A 23,128-nucleotide genomic window follows, 5' to 3' on the forward strand; every position below is an offset into this window, starting at 1 on the left:
TATACATTTTGCGAAGTGATGTGCACCAATGTTTGTACAATCAGTATTCGATGTAAAATCTTTAACCCACACTGAAATTTTTACTGTTCTTACCTATTAAAGATGTCCTTTACTTTGCCAGCACTCTCTGTGCAATTTACTGTGCTTTGCCTGCAGAGACATTTTAATTCAATACAGCACATAGGCACATGCTTAAATATAGGTTCCACTGAAGCTCTTTCATCTCCACAGGTGAATTAGTTTTAAATTAGATGAAAAGAGAATTAGGCTGTTGGAGCAAACTCTTAGCTGTTCTGAAATAGTGGGATGGTTTTGGTGAAAAGTTGCCCATTCACTGTCCCCACATTTTTTGGGTGATCCATTATGTACAGTACTCTTGGGAGGTAAAAACATCACCTTTAAGGTTTCTGTTCCATTCCTTTCTCCTTCTGTGCCAGCCCCAGAAATGTGTGAGTGCCAAAATGGAGCATCATGAGACAACCCTACAATCCAGAAAACTTCATCAGCTGAAAGGAACCCAAAAATGTAGAGAACTGGGGCCAACTTAAAAAAGCTCTTGTGACAATCACCAATGGATCTGCTCAGCATTTCTACAATACTAGAGTAATCAGGGTACTGAGCAGTCTTGAGTTGTCATCTAGTCTAGCTTTCAACTGGAAACAGTAGGAGAAACAGACCCCATCTTATTCTCTGTTTAGACTTGCAGGGCTTGGTCTTGCTGAGGATGTATGTCCTGTTTGTCCTTCCCCACTGACTTTCACTAGCACAAAAAAGATCCCTTAAGTATATTGCCCTCCTGTAGCAAAATATTAATGTGCTAGATTGGGTAGGAATATTTTTATTAGTTATAAGCTGGACTACATTTTTGTAGACAAAAAACATGCAGCATCTTACTGGATTGGGAATGTGTGTGAAACAGAGAAAGATGACTGGGATATTGTTGTTTTAAGCACTGTACAGTGGAAAGTATTTTATGTCTGGTTCTATGTAGATGTTCACACTTCCTGTAGCTTCATAATTTTTTTCAAGTGACTCTAAATTTTACTGGATTTTATCACAGGAAAGAATGTGCAAAACCACTGCAAGTTGTTGTTCATGTGTTTGTGTTTAAAATCTCAAAGTATTGCTCTGTAATCTCTGCAGCAGATATCTTGCCTTTATTGGCTGCTGTAGGCTACTCATTGTATTTTTAAAGTAGACAACTATGAAATTATTTCAAGCAGTAGCAATATATTTTTAATATGTAGAGAATGTACATATTTTACTAGTTTTGCAGAGTTCTCATTTTACTGATAATATTTCTGTTAAATTGACAGAGGAAAAACCTTGATAATTTGATTACCCAAATAAGACTTCTTTTGATCCAGCTTGAACAGTCCTGGTAGTTTTGTGAGTCCTATTGGAGGTCCTGAACTGTTCAAATGTATCCTTTATTTTTTTTGGTGCTTTTTAACTCTGATTCTCAGTGCACTGCTTCCTGCAGAACTGCTGAGCTACATCTATTAATTGGTTAATTAATGGTTAGCCACAACCACTGCCTGCAGAGCTGTTGCACATTTACAGTGCTCTGTGTTCAAGGTTTGCTGATTTCCATGCCTGTGCTGGCTGGAAAGTAGGGGTGACTGACCCACTGATTCACTTGTAGACCATTACCCTAAATGAAACCTCCATTTGATTTTTAATCTCTGTGCTAGTGCTGAGAACCTGTTCACAGTTATTTTGTATAAAGATCCAGTAGTCATTGAAGAGCCTCTTGGCAGTGCCAAGTCTGTCAGTAGAGCCACACTGCCCTGGAGGGATGCTGCAGTCCACACCCACCCCCTTTGCTGCCTTTGCTGCAGTCTAATGTAGGACTTGGAGAGAGAGAGAGAGAGAGAGAGAAAACTGCTGGACACTCATCTTCCTCTTGTCATGGAGATCAGCTGAAAGTTTTACCTGAGGACATGTATCCAAAAGAGAGAGTTTTTTCATTATGGTACTTCCATAGTTATCCAGTTACCAAAGGTGGAGTTGATCAGCTTGCCTTGTTTATTTCTAATCTGCCTATTTTTTCCTGTCTAAGAAACATTAATTAAATCCCATTGTAGGTTACTTAGAGGGCTGAAAGCTAAGAGAAAACAAGAGGCATACAATGCCTGGCTGTGGAAAAATTACCTTGAGGAACATGTGGCTTCCCTCTGATATGTACAGAAGCATAATTCCCATGAGAAATATCAGAAAGTTGAAATAATACAAAACCATTTTAAATTGCACATAAAAGTTCCTAAAAATGACAAGTTGACAACTTGAAACAATTTTGAGATCCTTCCTGCCAACTCTCATTTCTCTCTTGCTTCTTCATTTGAAGACAGATTCTCGCCCACAAGTGTCTTCAAAAGGTTCTTGGCAGACTGAGCATCCCAGAGCACAAAAGTTTTGTCTTTACCTTCACTTTGTCTCAGCACAAAATAGCTGCCTTTCACCTCTGGTTTAAGAGTAAAAAGATTTAAACACTAGCTTGGTATTCCTTCAACATGGAAATCCGCCTTTGAAACACAAGCAGAAATGCAAAATGCTTTTTAGAGTTACTCTAGAAGTGTGACAAAGAACTAGAGGATATAAGGGTTTGAAATAAGCATCCCCAAATTAAGCTGTGGGCGTCCCTCATCGTGAGGTGCCTGTAAGAGAAGTAACTGATACGTATATTCATATCCATGTATATGAGAGTCTGAGCAGTCCCTGTGTGATTCCAGTAAAACCCTGCTATGCAGCTGAGTAGATTTTTACATGTCAGAATCACAAAATCATTAGGGTAGGAAGGGACCTCTGGGGATCAGCCAGTCGAACCCCCCTGCCGAGGTAGGTCCTCCAGAACAGGTTGCACAGGGACTTGTCTTGATGGGTTTTGAATGTCTCGAGAGGGAGACTCCTCAGCCTCTCCCTCTGCTGCCCTCAGTGTAAAGAAGTTCTTCCTCATGAGGTTGAATTTCTTGTGATTTAGTTTATGGCCATTGCTCCTTGTCCTGTCACTGGGCACCACTGAAAAGAGTCTGGCACCATCCTCTCTGCACAAAACTTTGAGATAATAATGAGGTCCACTGTCAGGCTGCTCTAGACCAAACCTGCCCAGCTCCCTGAATCTCTTCTTGTAAGAGAGATTCTCCAGAGCCCTCATCATCTTTGTGTGATGGTGGCAAAAGAAAACATATGACATGTGGGCCATCTGTATTTATGGACACAATCCAAGTGCTTTTAGGTTCATGCTCTACTGTTGTAACTCTAGTTTGAGTGGTGTTTAAAGTTACATTGACAGCCATGAGAACATGAGGCATTGCCAGATATTCTGCTTTTTTGCATTATAGGCCTTTCCAGACAAACACTCTTTGCTACTCTCTTAGTAAGATTATCCATCTGCATATTAACTTGATTCCACTTATTTACCCCAAAGCTGTATGTAGGATCTTCCACATCAGTTTCATCTAGTAAATTCTTGTTCTTAGTGTTCAGGAGCAGCTACTGATTGCATTCTAGACTCACAATAGAGTGAAAAGAATGTTTTTTACACATTTTTTTCAGTTTACAAAATGAAGAGTCATTCTCAAAAGTGCATCTGTGGCATATTTTCTACTATTTCAATGGAAGGATATAGGTTTCTAAGTACTTAAGGAACTTCTGAGGGCATGTTTTATCTGTTCAAGTCACTTTGCAGCATCTGGAAGTGCTGTTGCTGTTGTTTCTAGTCAGTGGTGGCTCAGACGTGTTTGTGGTTTCAGATGTGGTGGTGCAGTGGTGCACACAAGGAGACCTGCTGGCAGTGGCAGGCATGGAGAAGCAGAACCAGCTGCTTGACCTCAGCAATGGCTCCCTGCTGAAAAGCGCCCTGGTCAAGTTCTACAACGTGCGTGGGGAACACATCTACACCCTGGAGACACCTGTGCAGGTAGGAGGCATTTTTGAAGTCTGTTCTCCATGCTTTGCTGACATGTTTTTCCCACTTTAGCTCATTGCTGTAGACCTGCAATGTGGAAAAGGTTGCAAAATGTCCAGTATCCATCGTAAAACACAATATAGATAAAAATGAGCTATAAACAATGGTTGTTTGCATTAAGGGAGACATGCAAGACTGCACCTGATTCTAAGGTCCACAGTGCTAGGTATTGTGGAAATACAAAAGGAGAAGGTCTGTTTCACAGACTCACTGGGCCATGAACAGACAAACAGAAAAAGAAAATTCCATTGTTTTATGGATAAGTGACTGAGGAGAAAAAAACCTGAATAATTTGCTTAATGTTGTAGCAGAGTCAAGAGCAGGACAAAAATATTCCAAGTCCAGTATCATAACTACCAGATTATTCCATTATTGTAATTTTCTAATGTACAATCATTTGGTGTGATGCAGTGACCTCAGTCATGTAACTTGCCAAGTAAATGCCAGCACATGGTCTGTGAGCTGCTCAGGAGCACAACATGCTTCATAGGTGTTTGCTGGTACTTCAGAGCCCAGCTGAATTCTGTGTCATTTTCTGCAGAATAGGGATGACTCCATTCTGACTTCTGCTGCTAGTGATGAAACTTTATAATAGCTTTGAAATCTAAAAGTGAGGGAAAATGCTGTAGATATATTAATTATATTTAATGATGATACCATGTATTATCATTTTTTTTCCAGTACCCTGACCTGGAATGGATGCAAAAGGGTGACATAGTAAACCATCTGCCAAGCCTTTGTGTTTGCTTATATTTAGCATTAACCTGTGCTTATTAACCTTAGCACTCTAATGTAGATAGAATTCTTTAGTTGTGTAAAGTGTAAAATAATGGTCTCTAAAGCCAACCTGAATATGTACAGTGATGTCTAATGCTGATTTAGGTACCTAAAGGACTCACCCATAAACACAGCTGTATTGTCTCCAACGTAGCCCTTGCAGCAAAGTAGCACAGCCCTTTCCTCTCTGGGTCAGTTGTGAAGAAAACATATTTATATCAGTGTTGCTTTTTCCCAGCCCAGGTGAAAGCAAACCTTGTTCTGTTCCTTCAGTACCAGAACTCAGTATGTGCAGACCAGCTGTTGAACCCCCTGGTGCCAGGCTGTGAAATCACTCTGTGGTTTGAGCATCAGAACCCACCAGGTCAGGGCATGACCTATGTGTGTGCAGGCTTTTCCCTCACTGCTTTGTTCCTGCTGATTTCAAATTCTCCTTAGTTTAAATACTTTCATTTCTTCTAGTTCTCCATGTATAGCTTCAACTTCCCTTCATGTTTTCAGCCCTTTCCTTTCTCCTCCACCCAACCAGCTGGGAGAAAGCACATATTGTGCCTAATGTGGGGGCTAATTATTCTGCCATTATGTGAGTGCTTACAGGGCAGCTGAGAGGTCAGACAGAACAGGTGCCTGCCAAGTTTGTACTGCAGTATTTCCAGTAGTGGAAGCAGTAATATAAGCCTTTCTGCTCTTTCCAGCTGCTATTTTTGTTGGGAATAGCAATATTTTAATGTAATGGAGATTTCTTCCCCCGTTGTCAACTGCAGACTAAAAGCCAACAACTTCAGAAGTTGTAAGCCAGGTTGTTAAGTGAAGGATGAGGACACTCAGGGAGAGGCAACCACCAATTAATAGCAGAATCAAGGGGTCTCATTTCCTTTGGAAATTAGAATAAAAGTAACATTCAAACTGATATATTTATGTTTATTAAAAAGCTGTGCGCATAAACCTACCTAAAATTAGAGTCACCCCTCTTCTCTTATTAGTCAGCGTTTAGTCTCTTGATTTGGTGCATCTAAATTCATATTTACTCAGCTGCGGGAGGAAGTGAGTGATCTTTCAGAAGAACACCTGCTCTCATGGATTTTATTCTCCTGTGTATTTGAATGCTGGTTTAGCAGTATTACCAGCTAAATGACAGGTATGCTGGAAGATTGTTAAGTATTTGGTTTACTGACAAAACCAGAGAAAAACCAGTGTTGCAAAAAAATTACTGGTAACTTCTGCTATGCTGTGCCTGTGCTCCAAAGATGTATGTGCAAAGATGAGAGTGAGTCAGTGGTCCTAGTAATTTGTCTCATGACAAATTCATCAGAATAAATTAATTAGTTTTCTGTACCATGGCAGTCAGCCTTGTAATGGGATTTTATAAGATTCATCACTGGTTACTGAACTAAAAAAACAAAAAAGAAGAAAATAAAAGAATTTCCTCATTTTGAACTCTTCTGCTAAGACTTTCTTGTGAAGAAGCAAATGTGTGACTGGAAAAGCACATTGATTATAAATGACTGTTGTTCTGAATACAAAAGCCAGGAAAAATAAAACAACCGTCAATATAAAAAATAATGGATTACAGTTACAAAACTGATTTTCAGTGTGGTTCTCTGTCCCAATTCTTTGACATAGCACATGTCTGAAAATTTTATCAGTAAAATATACTGAACTGTTTTGTTTCTGCTGTTTGTCGGTCCTGTCTTTGGTAGGATAGTCAGGAAACAGATTTTATTGTTTATAACAAAACTCAGTCTAAGACTGACAGGATTTATATGCAACTTGCTAGAGTGTTGCTGAACATAAAGTCACTGCAAACCCCAGTGGTAGAATAGATTTGGGAGCTGCAGGTAACTCATCTCAGTGATGACTGCTGTCATGGATCCCTTCAAGATGTTCCATATGCTGCCTTCTGCTCCAGCTTTAGTGTGGTTTTGGCATCCTCTGTCTCGTTTGATTAACTCTCTTAAGCTTTTACCTTCAGTGTAGGAATTTATAGTTCATAAACCTAGTTTGCTGACTATAAAGCTGTAGATAGGGAAATCACACTTGTTTAGAAGTATTGGAATAAAAGCAGTAGCTTTGCTTGAAAAACAGCATCCATAAACAGAGTGGTAGAGTTGGCATAGTGCAGCATTCGCTCCTGTTCCTGGCTCTGGGGCTTCAGCCTGGCATCCTGCAAGGATGTGTTTGCAGAATAGAGTGGAAAGAGCTGAAAAAGCATCGGTAAGGGCTGGTCAAACACTGAACTGAATTCTATGCAGAGAGCATATTTTAAGGGCTGGTGATCAGCTGATGGCTATTCAAAAACATATTATCAGTTTCTGTAAAATTTACCTCTTACTATACCCATCCTTGTATGCACTACAAACACCAATGTGAGGTACCAAAAATATGCCCAGGTTTTTAATGGTCCTGCTTTTTCAGTATTTAAAAATGAGATTGCAACAGCAGGCTGCCCTGCTGGTCATAATGTTTTTATTGGAAGGATGTTAATTTCTTACATTGTTTGGTAAGTCCTCACAACCTGTCCCTGGCATCAAGCAGGGATAAGAATAATCAACTCCTTTAAGACTGTTTTATAGTCCTGCTAAAATTGTTTACCAAATGCTGCAACCCAGTTCTGTCACTTTAGAAGATCTCCTCTAATGTGCAGACAGGTCTTTATTATATCAACTAACTTTACCTGCTGTCACTTCTGATTGGAAACAGATGCTTCATATCTTTCTATATCCTGAACTTTGAACAGGAGTCTCCTACAGGATCTCTTCAACATTATCTAACTGCCAATTTTAACAAACTTGTGATTTTTTTCTTTGTAATGGTTCAGTCTTGTGGCTCATATTTGGTCCCTTCTTCAGATTTTATGACTTTTTAATATGCCCCAGAGAGGACCAGGGGAGCAAGAGCACAGATTTAGAAGCTAAAATGCAGATCTCCTCCATACACCTTTAATTCTACAGTAAATTTACATGACTTTAAGGTTTTATATCTCTGTGTAGCTGGTGCGAGTACAGATTACATCTCGAGTGCAGTGAAGGAGGATGAGAGGGAACTAAGCTTCACGTGTGGTATAGACAACAAAATTAAATGTAAAACACCCATGTTTATCTGTGTCATATTTTTAAACCGAATTCAAAGTGGTGTACCAACGACTAAATTTTTATGGAAGAAGTCTTTGAGAAGAAAACCAGCTTGCTATAGACCTGCTTCTGTCAGCATTTCACAGACTGCTTCTCTGCTGGAAATATCCCAGCATCTAAATGAATAGATTGAAGATTATATGATCCTGCAGAAACCTGGTAGTTCTGTAAAGGCTAGAGAAGGAAGGTGCAATTTTAGGTTTAATTCAGATCAAAAGGTTCTGAAAAAAGAGGCTGTTTTTTATGTTATTCAGCTGAGCAGACCTTGCTTACTTTTCTTCATTTATTTCACACAGAGTTTTCAGGTTTGTTGCATCTGAATTAATGTTGCCTTTCATTTATATTGCCTAAAATCAATTTTATTTAGTTGTTATGGGATGACAACAAAGCTTCAAGAAGAGTTTATTTTCCTACAGGAAAAAAAGCAACAGTTTAGAACTAACTGGTGAAACATGCTTTAGTATATCAGTAAGGAGCTTGGTGTTCTTTATATAGGCACAGGATCATCTCTGCTGCACGAATGGATTTTGATCAGCACTGGAAATTGAAGACACTTTTCTAAGCAACTCTTTCTGCTAAAATGGAATCTTGTTGTATTGATTTCTTAAAAGATACTGTAGAAGTAGAGAGGGTAAAAGAAACAGCTGCAAATAAAAAAAGAGTTTATGACATCAAAAATCTTATCAGGCCACAGCAGTGGCTGATTTCTCATCATATGTCACCATCAATTCTTAGCAGTTAATATTTTTCCCACTGTAAATATGAGGAGCAGAAGAATGAAGGAGTGGCTTTCCCACACCATCCATGGTTGCTGTGGCAGCACAGAGGTGTGCACACACAGCTCACAAGAGCCAGGTGGGCGCTGCAGCCATTGCCCCTTTCAGCTCGTCTCTGAGAGGGAAGAGTGTGCATCTCCACATCAGCAGCCTGCAGTGAGAGCAAGCAGGCAACCTGCTTACACATGCCATTCACTGGATACTGTTGTGCAGTTGTGTTCTTCCTCCTGAGAAAAGTCCTGCTAGTTCCTGGGCTTTCTGCCCTGGAATACTATTTTTATTTCATTACCAGTGGGAGTCCCAGTGCCAACAAACAAGGGATTAGTTCAAGCAGCAGGCAGACCCCATGGCTCAGGATTTCTGAGCTCAAGGCAGGCAGCAAGAATCAGCTAGAACAGTGTTTTCATTGACTGAACTGCATACAATGATGGAATGTATGTATATTATGTTCTCTCCTGTAATAGAGACACTCGAGTGACTCATAAGAAGCAACCAAGGGCTTTGAGTGGGAATATCCATTCCTGCATGCTCTTCTAGGGGGAATCAGCATCCCAGCTGGGGGTACAGATTTGAGTAACTGTAGCTGACTTTCGAGCCCACTTGGAAAGAAATGGCAAAAGAGCTCCTCCTTAGTCACTTGTTGAGATATGTTTTCAGACAGTATTTCTCCTGATAAAGCATTTTTTTTTCTTGTGCTTCAGCCAATAGTTTAATTGTCATAGAGCTACATGTTGGTATTTAAACCCTGGAATTCATTCAGGTATTTACAGTTTATGCTGAGATTTTTCACAACCTGATGATATTTTTATATGCAAAGTGAGATTAGAAATTTTCATGTTATATTTGTAGCTGCATTTCTTCGTTCCTAGCAGAAAAAAAAAACCAACTGTGCAAACATGGAAAATAAAATTCTTCTGTCCTAGAGTCTGCTTGTTCATTTTTTAACAGGTGGCTACAACAACTTTTGTCCTTCCTTGTTTTGCTAAAACAGTACAAAGAAGTGGAAGCTTTATGAGGAACAATACTTTTATGTTGGATGTTTGAGGTCAATTGCTTTTTCTCAGTAGAGTTTGAAAAGAAAGCTGTGGCCAGCTCATAACTGACTTGCTACAGTAATTGATTCATATCTCTTGTCCAGCAAAGGAAAGACTAGGAAGGATAGTTATTGAAAAATATTATTGGAGCAGTACTTTAAAGGTCAGGTCAGATCTGGCATTTGGGTGATCTTTTATTTCTCCAAGCCTGTAATGACAGGCTAATTTTCCTTGAAGCTCATCTGAAGTCTTAGCCTTTCACTGTGAATTAAATGTTGCTGAACACCGGGCTGAAGGAGCACCAAGGGTCTGACCATTTCAGAGAAAGGAAGGCAAGGTATGTCTGGTGATGTGGTGCAAGTGCTCTTTGTTGAGGTTGAAAATATTAAAACATAATGAGGTATGTGGGGAGACTAACTGTACAAATGGAAGAGTAGAAATGTCATGATTTACAAATAGTACAGCACATGTAGGTATTGTGTGTGTTTGTTTAATCATCCACCCACTCACATATTGTTTGCATATACATTCATAAACAGAATATAGGAGCTTCATACATTGAGAAGTTTCGAAGGTGACTGGATTATGGTTTCCAGTAGAGAAACAGTGGTGAAGTTTTCAACTTCTGACTTTCTACTCCTCAGAGCTCCACAGTGCTATGTTGCCAGAGATCCTACCCTGCACTTCAAAGCTTCTGAAAAACCTTTTCCTTGAGACAGTGTTTTAGAGTGCAAAGGTTCCTGCACTGCTACTATCTGCACCTCTGGTGCTCTCTGCATGCAGCAGTAACCTGAGGAAAGAGGTGGTTTTATTTGACTCTATTTGGATGAAGAATGTCCTACCTGGGTGTGATATATTGGGTTATAATAGCTGCAATATGAGACATCAGGTCTGGGTGTGCTGTATGGTGTTATGATAGCTGGGATATTCCACTTTTCTTCTGCCATTAAAGTCTGTCCAATAAATAAACATTTGTGTGGCAAGGCACATACTTGTTTGTCCCCTCACTGTGTCTGTAGGTAAGCTGCAGCTGATGCAAAGTGAACAGCAGGATGCAGTTTGGATCCCTCAGTAATGATCAGGTAGATAGTGCTGTCCATGCTGGGATTCAGCTCTTGGGGAAAATCAGGGTCACTTCTACTGTGCTGTTCTCAGGCTGTCATACAATAGATGTGGCAGGTACCTACCTTGTGCCAGTGCCTTTTCAATTGTATTTATTTGGTAAACAGCTTGAACTGTCTCATTGCTGCCAGACAGTGTGAGGGCCGAGCCACACTCACAAATCATGAAAATACCAATCAGTAGGGGATACCTCATGTGGCCTCTCCTCAAATGCAAGGCTGTATCCCACAGATTATGGTTATGGCAAGCCATGTAGAATTATTGATGGTACACAAAGGATTTTTCAATTCTTTTGAAGTTCTCCACTACAAAATGCATTCAGCAATTACTGTGAAAATCACAAGCTTCACATGTTGCTTCTTTCTATTTGCGTATCAGTCAGCCTGAAGATTTGTGCCTTCGTGGAGGTGTGTGTGTGGTATTGCCTAGATGTAATTAAAAAGAAGTTCCTTCATTCCTCCTACTTTAAAATCAGTATTTTCCTCGAAATTTAAATCTAGGATAAGGTGACATAGTAGGGAAGATCTCTTATGTTTTTCAGCTAATGCTTTATCTTGATGATAAATGTTGGTATAGTGCTGTGCCAGCTGCATTTTGCTTCGTATCAGTCACATAAACCAATCTTTTCCCAGTTTCTTGCCTTTAAGCATCTTGAATTTGTAAATGGAAGGGAGGCTCTTTCCCCAGACCGGGTGAGTAATCTCTGGGCTGATCTAACCCTGCTATCTGGGACCATACTGCTAATAGAGGAGTGAATAAAAGCTCTTATTGCTGCTGTCTTGACCCTGTCTGCTTGTTTGATGTGTCTTGTGAAAAGATATTCCAAGATACCCTGACTTTTCAATAAATACAGTTCATAATTTAGATGAAAAACATGTTTGCTTAAACTTCTGAGTGTCACAGATGGTGAAAACAAGGAAGACCTTCACAGAAAGGAGTAAATCTTTTGTAGTTCACTGATGACAACCTGCTGTATAGCATTCTTCATGGAGTTAGAGCTTCATCTTTATGTTATTTGCACAGAGGTAGCAGATGGGATTGAAATACCACAGGGTGTGTATATATAAGCAAATACAGGAGCTTTGTAACCCAGAAAGCAAGAGATGACAGGTGGATGCAAGTAACGCTTAAGGGCAAAAGTAATGATGATAAGGCTGGAGGAGGTCACAACAGACTGCTACTTTACAAAAAAGTTTGGGATTTAGAAGGAAAGTTTAGGGAGCTCCTTGCAAGCAGGAAATAAATGTTCTAAGCAGCAGGGTTTGTTCATCATTATTCTGTTCCACATTGTGACATTTCGTATCAGTTGGCCCTGACGCTTTCTGGTTTTACTGTCGTGGTTTGGACATTTCTGAGTGTAGACAAGTAGAAGACAAAAGGCCATTCTCTGTTGCATTTCTGGTGCTCTTTCACAGTTCAGTTCCTCCAGGAATAGTTCAAAAGATGCTGCAGCAGAAGACTTGGCACAAAACAAGAAAGCTGGTTGGGTTTTGTCCACTTGTTTTTTAAGTGTCTCCAGGCATCTTTTCAGTTGTAAAATTTGAGCTGCTACCAGTGGGTGAAGACTGATTAGATGACTGAATAAATCATTTGGATAGGGCATCAAAAGATCCTACTTCTCAACACCCTGTGTCTCTAAAGTCACTTATCCTATCTAGGTACTGAATTTGGTAGCTGATTCCTTGCGTGAAGAGTTTAAGCATCCTGAGTAAAAAGCACAGAATAAACATCAGCTGCTGTTTTTGATGATTTGATGTCGTTATAGAGCACGACACAGTACAAAGTACCACGACTCCATCAGAAGGGTGCAAGAGAGATTTATTATAGCAACATGTTGCTTTTATACTTTTCCAAGGTACTTACATTCACTTAACATACACATTCACTGCCCATTGGTTATAGGAAAGAAACAAAGTTCTCAGTGGGTGACCAAGGAGCCAGGTCATTCTGTGAGCCAGCTAGAGTCTGTATCTCTTAATTTTCTCTCCTTCATCATGTCTCCATGGTGACAACCTTGGTGTCTTCCTCAGGGGAGATATGGGGCTTTCCTTTATCTTCAGGAGGCCTTTGCTGGCTCACAAGAACAGCACAGAATGTCTTTCCTACAATTTGAAATGCTCCTATTCTGCTTCTAGGGGCAGTGGTGGGCACTTGAAGTTGCTGGAAGACTTAGGGTAATGTGATCGTTGTGAATTCATGTGATCACTTGTTGCGCAGCCATATTGGAAAAAGCTCTTTTGCACAAAATCTTTTGAAGTTGTTTCCTTTTGCTCTTCGTGCAGCGTCCCATCATCTCCATCTGTTGGGGTCACAGGGATTCCCGCCTGCTGATGGCCTCTGGGCCCGCGCTGTACGTGGTGCGAGTGGAGCACAGGGTGTCCAGCCTGCAGCTGCTGTGCCAGCAGACCATCGCCAGCTGCCTGCGGGATGACAAGGACATCAGCAAGCTGACCCTGCCCCCTCGCCTCTGCTCGTACCTCACCACTGCCTTCATACCAACAATCAAGGTAAAATGAAAGACATGGGTGCTTGTGAAGAGGGAAGTGCTGCTAGATCTTCCCCCTCCATGGTGCTCCTAAGTGGCAATGGCTAAATTATAATATTATACAATTTTAAAAGCTTTTGCATCCTCTTCAAGACCCCACTGATGCATTTGGTGCCTATTAAAAATCTGAAAAGAAGGCTCACACATGCTGATCTGCATTATTCCATGGAGATGGCCTTTCCTAGTACAAGGGTAAAATATGCTGGTGACTCACTAAGACTTCTGAAGAAGCTCATGCTGGTGATAATGCTCTGTCACGGTTACAGGGGTAGAACTGTACCCCCTCTACATGTCACAGGAGTGCTTATATTCCCAGGAAGGTTAGGCTTAAGACCTGGGACTGCCCAAACATTTCTACTAACACTGAGTTCTGCTAATCTTACTGCTCCAACAGTGCTATGGGATAATGAGCCAGGTACCACACCTTTTCCTGTACCACCAGGAGAATCATCTGCACAACCTGTTTGTTTCATAGCTGGGCCCTCAGTAACATCTTGGGATTTCCAAGCTGTTTATCACAGCCTATAAACCAGAGCATTAGCTGGTAAATGCTTGGCATTCAAACATACATTTTTGTGATTTTTTGTGTATGTATTACACCAGTCTCTTCATCCCGAGCTCCTCGTTAAAACAATGCAGAGCTAGAAAAACTAATTTGAAATCAGTGGGGCTGACCCAGCTTAAATGAGAAAAAATTATGCCTACAAAATAATAATTCATTATGGTTCCATTTGGGTTCAGCTAATCAGGGCAGTTTGTGCAACTGTAAATAATTTTATTTGTCAAAGAACAATATAAATGCCTTGCTGTAACCATAACTCCTGGATCTCCAAAGATGCAGAGCATTTACCAGGCCGGAAGTCTCCAATTCTTTCTAGTTCTTTCCATCCATCTCCCCAGGATGATTCCCATGTTGTTCCAGAGCCACTCCTCTCTAGAGCATCAGTGACAATTCCTGGCTGTCAGGGCAGGCAGGGGAGGGGAGGGGATGGGCTGGATGAGGGCAGCAGTTGGCTGGGAGCCCTGGGGGGGGTCAGAGAGCAGTGCAGGGACACATCACTGCCAGCAGTCCTTGTGTCACCTCCTAGTGGAGATGCAACGATGCAAAGCGGTTGTGGTGCTGTGTAGCTGAGAGGTGGGAGCAGGGTTTCCAGAAACTTTTTTGCCACGTGCCTGTCCTGTTTCATGGCTGTTTCTGGGGCCTCATCAGCACTTATGTTTTACCCTGGCTCATCCCAGTCACCCACTGCACCTATGTTGTCAGCCATGCCTTCAGTGCTAGGCAAGGCATCCTCTTCCCTGCAAATGTTCCTCTTCCCCCTCCAGCTTGCAGAACATATTACAGGTCACACCTCAGTCTATACCCATTTGCCAGGTTAAGGAAGCCTATTTTTTTTCCTACCTTTTTTTCCTTATGCTTTCATTTTGAAAGAAACTCTGTTGACTTACACACATTAATCGTATTAGTGTCATACAGGCTATATTGTCCTAGACAAAAGCAGTCCTACTGCTTTAGGATTGAGTTTTTCATGGATTAATACAGTGTGCAAGCAAGCAGGGCAAAATAACCCAAGCTTTGTGTTTGTATTTCTCTACATGGCACACAAATAAGCCCTTAGCTAGGATGGGACATGGGCTTGGAAGTGATATAAAAAGTACAAGCTTCTTCCAGAGCTGACAGCATTATAGCATAGTGGCATAGCATGTACCAATATTAACCAGGAGTGGGATCTGAGTGTCCAGGTGCACTTCCAGGGCCTGCAGGGGACAAGATACTCTGATACTTGACCACATTACTCAAGTTCAAAAAGAAGTTTCTGTTAAGAGCTGGAACTTGAAGACAGGTTTGTTGTCTCATTCAGTGCACTGACCACAGGTTCAGCCTTCCTTTTTGATGTAACTAGTTTTAGTTTTTATTTTCTGTGTACAACTGCTTTTGATCTAACTAAATAACACACTGCCATTCCATCTTGCATGTGGGTCCTGCATAACTCATGAAGTAACCTATACTAATCTTCACCTGCCAGATTAGAGCTGGGTTCAAGTTCAGTTGGTTGTGTTGGGATTAAGTCACCACAGAAAAGAACCCCAACCAATATGGGAAAACTTTCTCTTTCCTTCCTCTGTTGAATGAAGCCTCCAATCCCAGACCCAAACAATATGAGAGATTTTGTCAGCTACCCAACAGCTGGGAACGAGCGGCTGCACTGCACCATGAAGCGGACGGAGGATGACCCGGAGGTCGGGGGTCCCTGTTACACACTGTACTTGGAATACCTGGGGGGGCTGGTGCCCATCCTCAAAGGACGTCGGATCAGCAAGCTGCGGCCGGAGTTTGTCATCATGGATCCTAAAACAGACGGAAAAGCAGGTACATTTCAGTTGTTGCTCTGTGTAAAAATGATTTAGCAACACTTTGGACGCTAAATCCTCAGGAGTTTTAAAAAATACATACGTGCAGCATGGATGGTGGCATCTGATATTTTTTTCTGATGTGAAAAAAATCTTTTGCGTGACCTAGAAGCTTCTGAAATTATACCCTGCTGCCTTCTGTTTTACAGAAGAGAACTTCTTGTATTCTGAGTAATGGAATATAGATTGCTAATTAGCAGAAAATATTCTTTAGTCTCAATTTCGAAGTCAGTTGGATGCTGTTCATCCCTCTGAATAATGTTCACTTGAGTTCAAACCATTGGAAATTTGGAGTTGGAAGGCAGAGTGGAGAACATTTAATTTCCCTCTACAAAGTTTTATTTCAACTGCTGCCTGTGGATCAGGTTTATGCTTCTGATGACTGAGAGTTATAATTTATAGCAGTTTTCTGAAGCAGCACCTAAATTTTCTGGGGCCTGTCTTGATAGATGAAATCTATGGAAACAGCTTGATTTCCACTGTGATTGACAGCTGCAACTGCTCTGACTCCAGCGATATCGAACTCAGCGATGACTGGGCAGCAAAGAAATCTCCAAAAATCAGCCGAGCTAGCAAATCACCTAAACTCCCCAGGTAATAACCTCTTGGATAGGTCTTCTTTTTCCTCAAGTGGCCTCTCTTCCTCCCTGCCTCTCCTTCCCTCTCTTGACACCTTGTTAAATGAAAAGTAAACTCCTTTGGGCACATAGGAATTCTCTGTAAGATTGGGATCCTCAGCAATGTGCAGTTCTGGGGTGATCTCAGAGATTGGCATAGAGCTGGACTTATGGGAAAATTTCTGGGACACAATGTAATGGGAAACAATAGAGCACAATTTCTCCCCACGCAGTCTCAAAGAAAGATTTTATAAACTCTCCCACCTTTCCTTTTCTTTCTCTCTTGCCACCATGGAATATATTTTGTCCTTCTAACAGACTGTTTTTTACTTTTGTTTGTTACATTTCTGCCAGTGAACTCTTTAGGTGCTTGAGCTGGTATTCTTGACTCTGCCTTGTGTAGTGGGAGGTAGAAATGACTTGGCTTTGGGTAGGAACACTGACAACATTTGTGGAGCCTTGGTTTGCTGTATATACTAATGTGAAATCTGTCAGCTGAGGTGTCATGTTCTCATTTCTTGAGACTTTGCTCAAACTCTGCATAGCTGAGATCATTTATCTCTACACCTTTTTGGGATTAGTGGAAGACAAATTGTATCTGGCAGAGCTGCTGGAAGCTTTGTTAGATTCATTAGAAAACATCTAGCATGAGTTACTGCAAGTGTGTCAGGTCTTCAAATTTGACCCATAATTCTCCGTCCTGTAGGCTCTACAGTCTTTATTAGTCACTTTGAGGACATCCTACCAGTTGTCTTCTTCTTACATCTTTCTGTTCAAAGACATGAGTTTTGTGCATTTTTGCCTGCCCGTTGTTGATTCCAAGTATTGCTTTACCTGCAGAATCAATATAGAAGCTCGCAAATCTCCCAAGATGTCACGAGCTGCACAGGAGATCTCAAGATCACCAAGGTTACCAATAAGGAAACCCTCTATTGGTTCTCCAAGCCTGACACGAAGAGAGTTTCCTTTAGAAGACATTACTCAGGTATTGTGCACATTGTTACCATACCTGATTCAAATGCTTTTTTTTTTCATGAGGCAGCATATTGTGGTAGAGATCAAATGATCAGCAATGAAAGTTTGCATTATGTTATAATAAGTAGATAGAACTAGAGAATTGCATTTTCCAGTTCAGTACTAATGTTTGAAAGTGCCAGTGGAATATGAGGTGGTGTTTGGCAAGTACCAGGAGCAGTTACTTTTGTCAGTGTGAATCCATGTGAGATGTTTTATTCTAGGTGATGTTGTTGGCTTTTTGAAAGTGTATGTGAAAGCACTTCATCAGTTTTTCAGACCCGTGTTAACGCCACCATGATTCTCTGCTTTGCTAGGGATTGCAGAGATAAGGAAATGTTTGCTTCAGAGGACCACACGGTCTGTTTCATAATTAACATGAAACAGTCTTAATTGGAAGGAAGGAAAGGAATTACCACTTTGTGCTCTTTGTGGTATTCGTGTCCTCTGGGAAAATGAAACTTAGCAAGCTGTAGAACTGTCTAGGTTGTATATTTCATTAATAACAGCCTGTGTTATTGTAATTTTCTTTTGTTTGGCTTGGTTTTTTCTGCTCTCTTGTTTTTCCTTTTTATGAAAAATTCTAAACAGTTACACGAAGATAGGACCAGAAGCCCTTTGAGTAGAGCAGAAGACCTGAGGCTTAGATCCTAATCCTGATACTAGCAGCATAACTCCTGGCCTTTGAGAAAAGTCTGTTGGTCTTTCAGACCCATAAATATGTGTACCATGGCAACAGTGGTTTGGGAAGTTGCTTTAGGAGCTCCAGGGGAATATATGTTTGTTATGAGTAATTAATTTCTGTCTTGTTTATTGTTCTATAAAGTGATTCATGAGCATAGAACCAACGGGCAGGGTGTATCACTCTCTGAAATACAGAATAGCCTTGGTCCTGCTGGGCAGGAGCAGCAAGTGCCAGAAAACAGACCTGTTCTCACTAAACAGGCATTCTCCACTAAGTGTTGTTCAGATCTTCAATAGCTCCAATCACCCTGTGGCTGATGCATACATCATTTCTGATGGTGTTAAGATATCAGAATGAGTCTTCTTAATGACTGGATAAAACTGTTGCTACATAGGTACTTTAGGCTCTTTCAATACAATAAACACAAGATAGACTGAAATTGCATTATCACTTGCAATAGCTTGATTGCTCTGCAGTTTTTTTATTAGAGCTTGATACAGATTTTATCAGATAAAAATGATCTTGTTTTTGTTTTGCAGCACAACTACCTTGCTCAGGTCACATCTAATATCTGGGGAACCAAATTTAAAATTGTGGGTTTGGCTGCTTTCCTACCAACTAACCTTGGTGCAGGTAAAAGTAAACTGTTGATTTTTTTGCGTGTCAATTTCTTTCTAACAAACAAGAAACTTACGCTGTGAGATTTTTTGTAAGTGATCAAAGCACTTATTTTCTGTGGACAGTGAGAGTTAGATCTTATTAAATTCACTGTAACTAAAGAAGATTAAAATCTATAAATACAATAAGGAGATATCAATAAAATGCTAAAAATCTCACTTGTAATAAAACAGTAAATCAACATTTGAGCCCAGACCTCTATTTTTATAGTTTATTGGAACAAAACCCACACAAATAAAAAAAGGGTTTTCCAAGAGGACTATAGAAATAATAGGTTTAAATTACTGCCATAGAAGTATTTTTTAAGGTCAGATTTTATAGTTATGTAGCTACAAATTCTATGAAAAAGCTATTACAGCCTCATGCTCAAGATTCTTTAAGTCAGTGCAGAGCCTCATCACATGGTTCTCCTGCTGGAGCATCAGTAATCTGGTAGCCATCATTAAAAGCAGCAGTTGTCTGTCATCAACCTTTTTCTGGGTAGGCCAGTTCTGCCCAATAGTCCTGTTGGGAAGGAAGAAGGCTGGCTAAAAAACAGGGTACCACACCGCAGAACTGAGCTCTGAACTGAAATATTAACACAAGTCTAGCAGTCTAATGAGCTCTTTAGAACACTTATTTTGTCCCATGCTGCATTATGTAGTTGGGTCAGGAGTACATAAAGGTGCCCTGGATGCAGAATTGGGTGGATAGCTTTTGTGGCTATATGGACTGCTGTCAGAAGTTGAATGACGAAGTTGAATGACCACAGGTCATTCTAATTCTCTCACTGCCAGTGGCAGATAGGGAAGGATTTAAGTGTAGAGTAAATGGATAGTGATACTTCTTTCAAATGTTCTCCCAGTCTCCAATTGTTTGGTTCCCGGGATTTCCTGAGCCCAGTGGGATTTCTTTGTATGTGGTAACCGTCAGCAGATTTCCTTCCTGAGAGCTTTCCAGTTTTCCCCTGTAAATTGGTAGAATCCTGTGGTGAAAAGTTTCAAAAGTAGAATGGAAAAAAGTCTTTTCCTTCCATAAAAATAGATGTGCATGCAAGATGAAGTAATTAATTATTTAATTACAGAGATGTTGTTTCCATTTAAAGAGAAATAGCTGAAAGCAGCAATCTCTTTTATCCCATTTATGCAAAGTGTTACATAGTGATTTGACAAATAATGGCTCACCCATGCACATGTATACAGTAAATAACAATATTCATAGCCCTTCTGTCTGCTTTGAATTGCTTCTTCCTTGGCTTTACATGCTGTCTGTGTAACAAACTTTTTTGTTTCTTATATTCTTTCTCTAGTAATATATAAAACCAGTCTGCTGCATCTGCAGCCCAGGCAAATGACAATATATCTCCCAGAAGTGAGGAAGATTTCAATGGACTACATTAACATGCCTGTCTTTAATCCAAATGTTTTCAGCGAAGACGAAGATGATCTACCAGGTAAGGAGGAGCTGGAGGGCTGCCATGTTATGGGTTAAGTTAGATGGAGGTCAGGTTGGTTGTGTCATGGTCCCCTCTGGTAAACACACAAATCAAAATCCTTTACTCTGATGGGGTTCTGTGGAACTGAGTTAGAATATGGCTAAATATGTATTATGGGCTTTGTTTTCTATGATGTGTGGAAAATATAATCCATAAAGAGCTCCTTAGTTTCAAGTTCATTGGGAAATTATTCATCTGCTAATTCATCTTAGTTTGCTAGGAATTCTCCACAGACTGAAGCCTTGCATTCTGCATCTTGATGGGACAGAATTGCAATCTGTTGGAAATCCAGACAGGCTGTTCTTGAGACCTGATGGCATCAAAGTTGATAGGAGCTTGGGTTGGAGAGCAGGTTCCCATAAAACTCAGCCACCCTTTGAGAAGGGATAGATGCTCATTTGGATTTTTATCACTACTAAGAGGCTAAAGTAGTAAAGTAGTCAACAAACAAAGCAGGATCAGGAAGAATTTTTCACTTCACTGAGGTAGCAGAAGATTTAAGCAGTGCAGGGAAGGTTTGTGTGCAGGTGATGTGATGTGGGAGGGGAAAGGACTGGAAGTACTCAAGACCTCCTCCAATCAAAACAAAGTCATCATGCCAATAAAATTAACAAAAAACAGAAAAGAAGATAAATTTTTACAGTTTCAGAACTTTCATATTACTGAGAGATTCCTGTTGCCTGGTCACAGGTTTTTGAAACTATGGAAGTGGCTGTCGTGCCAGTACCCTTTAAAAAGGAAGGAGTATGAGCACTGCAAAGCAATTAAGAACAGTGCTAAAATCTACTGAAATAAATGGAAATGTTCTCATTATTTCAGACCAGGGTTTCAACTGCTGACAGCGGCAAAGTTTTTGTCTGACCCAAGCACTCAGAACAGTCCTCTGGACTTCTAAAGAAATACTTGTATGTTTCAAATTAAGCCCATTTTTTTCACAATCTGGGGGACTTGTCCTGCTTAATTTCTGTCAGTGTGATACTCACCTGTAGTGTCTGAAGAAAATAATAGAGACATTGGTGACCATATATATATTATTAATAGGAAGCACCCAACGTTCACTATTATGAAACACAGTCCAAGCTGTCAGAAAGTAATATAAAAACTTAATAGAAAAGAAAGAAGTTAATACAAAGTTTTCACATCTCTTCCTGAAAATTGGGTTGAATCTGCACTAAGAGATGAAATGGTGCTTATAATTGCAGGTACATAAACAGAGAGAAAATTATAAGAGACTCTTGTAACAGCTCTTTGAGAAGGCTATAAAAGAATTATACTACTCTGTCCTTCTAACAGCCTTCCTCTTATCCATTTTTTCCTTTCTAGTTTCTTCTGAGAATATATTTCTGACTTAGTAAATGGTGGCTACTTTAATCTTCAAAATGTTTTTGGGGCTATCCTTCCTAAAGCCTGCACATAAAGGAAGAAAGTACCACCTACTAAAGGAAAAAGTATTGCAGGGTAAATAATGATTACCTGATAGATTAGAAAAAACATGGTAGAAAGCAGCTCTTGGGCAGTGCAATGTTCATAGTGAGGTACACTTGGGACAGGTGTTTTTTAATGTGGTCAGTAAAGATTTGGCAAGACAAATGCACAGTGAATTAATTTCACTTACAAAGTATGCAAACTAATCAATTAAAAACCATTGGAGAAATGAAGAAAAGGTTGGATTTAAACACTCAGGAGTAATAAGCAACACCACAACAAATGATATTTTGTTGGATAAGGCAAAATGACAGCAACATTTGGGGCTGTTCAAGCCAAGCTAACAATTAAACCTCAGGCTCTGGCAGCTAAATTGCTAAGCCTGCAGGCATCAGGGTGAAAGCATGGCCTGCCAGCCAAGCACAGAACCACAGAACTGCCTTGGGGTCAGTTAAGTTTGGCTCTTGTCTTCCTCTAAAGGAATGAACTGAACTACCATAAGGATTTGCCAGTCCAGCCACAGTGCTGTCTGTACACCCCTCCCACGTTCATAACTGATGCTGGTAAAAGCCTGATGTTACCGAAAATGTAATCATAGGGCATAGGTAGATTACCTGAATTTTAATTAGAAATTAATTAGGAACTGGGCAGTGTTTGGAGGGGCCCTGACTCATGGATCTCTTACATGATCTGGTCGTGCAAATCAGAGGTCTCCACAGAATTTGGCACACTTAAATATGGATATAGAACTGGATAAAAATTGAATGTGACACTAGATCCTTGGTCTCTTTTCCTTCCACAAACTTACTGATACAACTCACTCACCATTTTCTGTGGGGTTTTTTACAGGAAGTTTAATAAAAAATAAAGAACTTGCAATATTCTTGGAAGTTCTAATATAGTATTTACTGTTTTACCCCTTTATTCTGTTTTGTTCCTTCTTGACTACTGCACCTCTACTTGGATCCAGTGTCTTCATTTTCCTGTTCCAGCTTTTCAGTGGTAGTTCCTATTGGAAACAATCACTTTTTGCAAAAGGAACTGCAAACAATTGAGCACTCTTCACTCTTCTGCTCAAAATCATGAGAATTTCTTCTTGCCACATTTTCCCTTTTTCAGTGCCACCACATGTGTGAAATTTTTCCTCATATGCATATGCTTCTTTATACATTTCTGATTGCAGCCTGTCCAAACATTAATACTGCAGTTGCCCTGACTACAGTACCCACTTCCTGAATCTTCTTGGCTTCCCATCTATTTCCTCACATTTTCTCCTTACAAATCTGAGAACTTTTTAGAAGATTTGTCTGCATTTCATTCTATCATATTCCCCTCTCTCTGTTTCAGCTTCCTTGCTTTTGCATGGCTGGTAGGTTTGTCACCCACTATACTCAGCTTTTGCCCACTATTGTCTGTGTTCTCCAGTTCTCCCCAGCTCAGTGAGTCTAGGAACCTCATACTAGATATCATA

General features: G+C 40.3%; 1 protein-coding gene across 6 annotated transcripts in view; it reads left to right on the forward strand.

The window, feature by feature from the left end:
• TULP4 (TUB like protein 4) overlaps positions 1–23,128 on the forward strand; it is a 155,041-nt gene that overhangs the window by 118,150 nt on the left and 13,763 nt on the right. For all 6 annotated transcript variants that reach the window (XM_064708235.1, XM_064708236.1, XM_064708238.1 and 3 more), the window contains 7 exons: positions 3,753–3,919; positions 13,090–13,314; positions 15,489–15,723; positions 16,214–16,358; positions 17,222–17,366; positions 18,620–18,713; positions 20,047–20,190. In XM_064708235.1, the coding sequence (XP_064564305.1) occupies positions 3,753–3,919; positions 13,090–13,314; positions 15,489–15,723; positions 16,214–16,358; positions 17,222–17,366; positions 18,620–18,713; positions 20,047–20,190 (1,155 nt within the window). The remainder of the gene's footprint in view (positions 1–3,752; positions 3,920–13,089; positions 13,315–15,488; positions 15,724–16,213; positions 16,359–17,221; positions 17,367–18,619; positions 18,714–20,046; positions 20,191–23,128) is intronic.

The sequence above is a fragment of the Zonotrichia leucophrys genome, chromosome 3 (genome assembly GCF_028769735.1).
Source record: "Zonotrichia leucophrys gambelii isolate GWCS_2022_RI chromosome 3, RI_Zleu_2.0, whole genome shotgun sequence".
Classification (NCBI taxonomy): Eukaryota; Metazoa; Chordata; class Aves; order Passeriformes; family Passerellidae; genus Zonotrichia; species Zonotrichia leucophrys.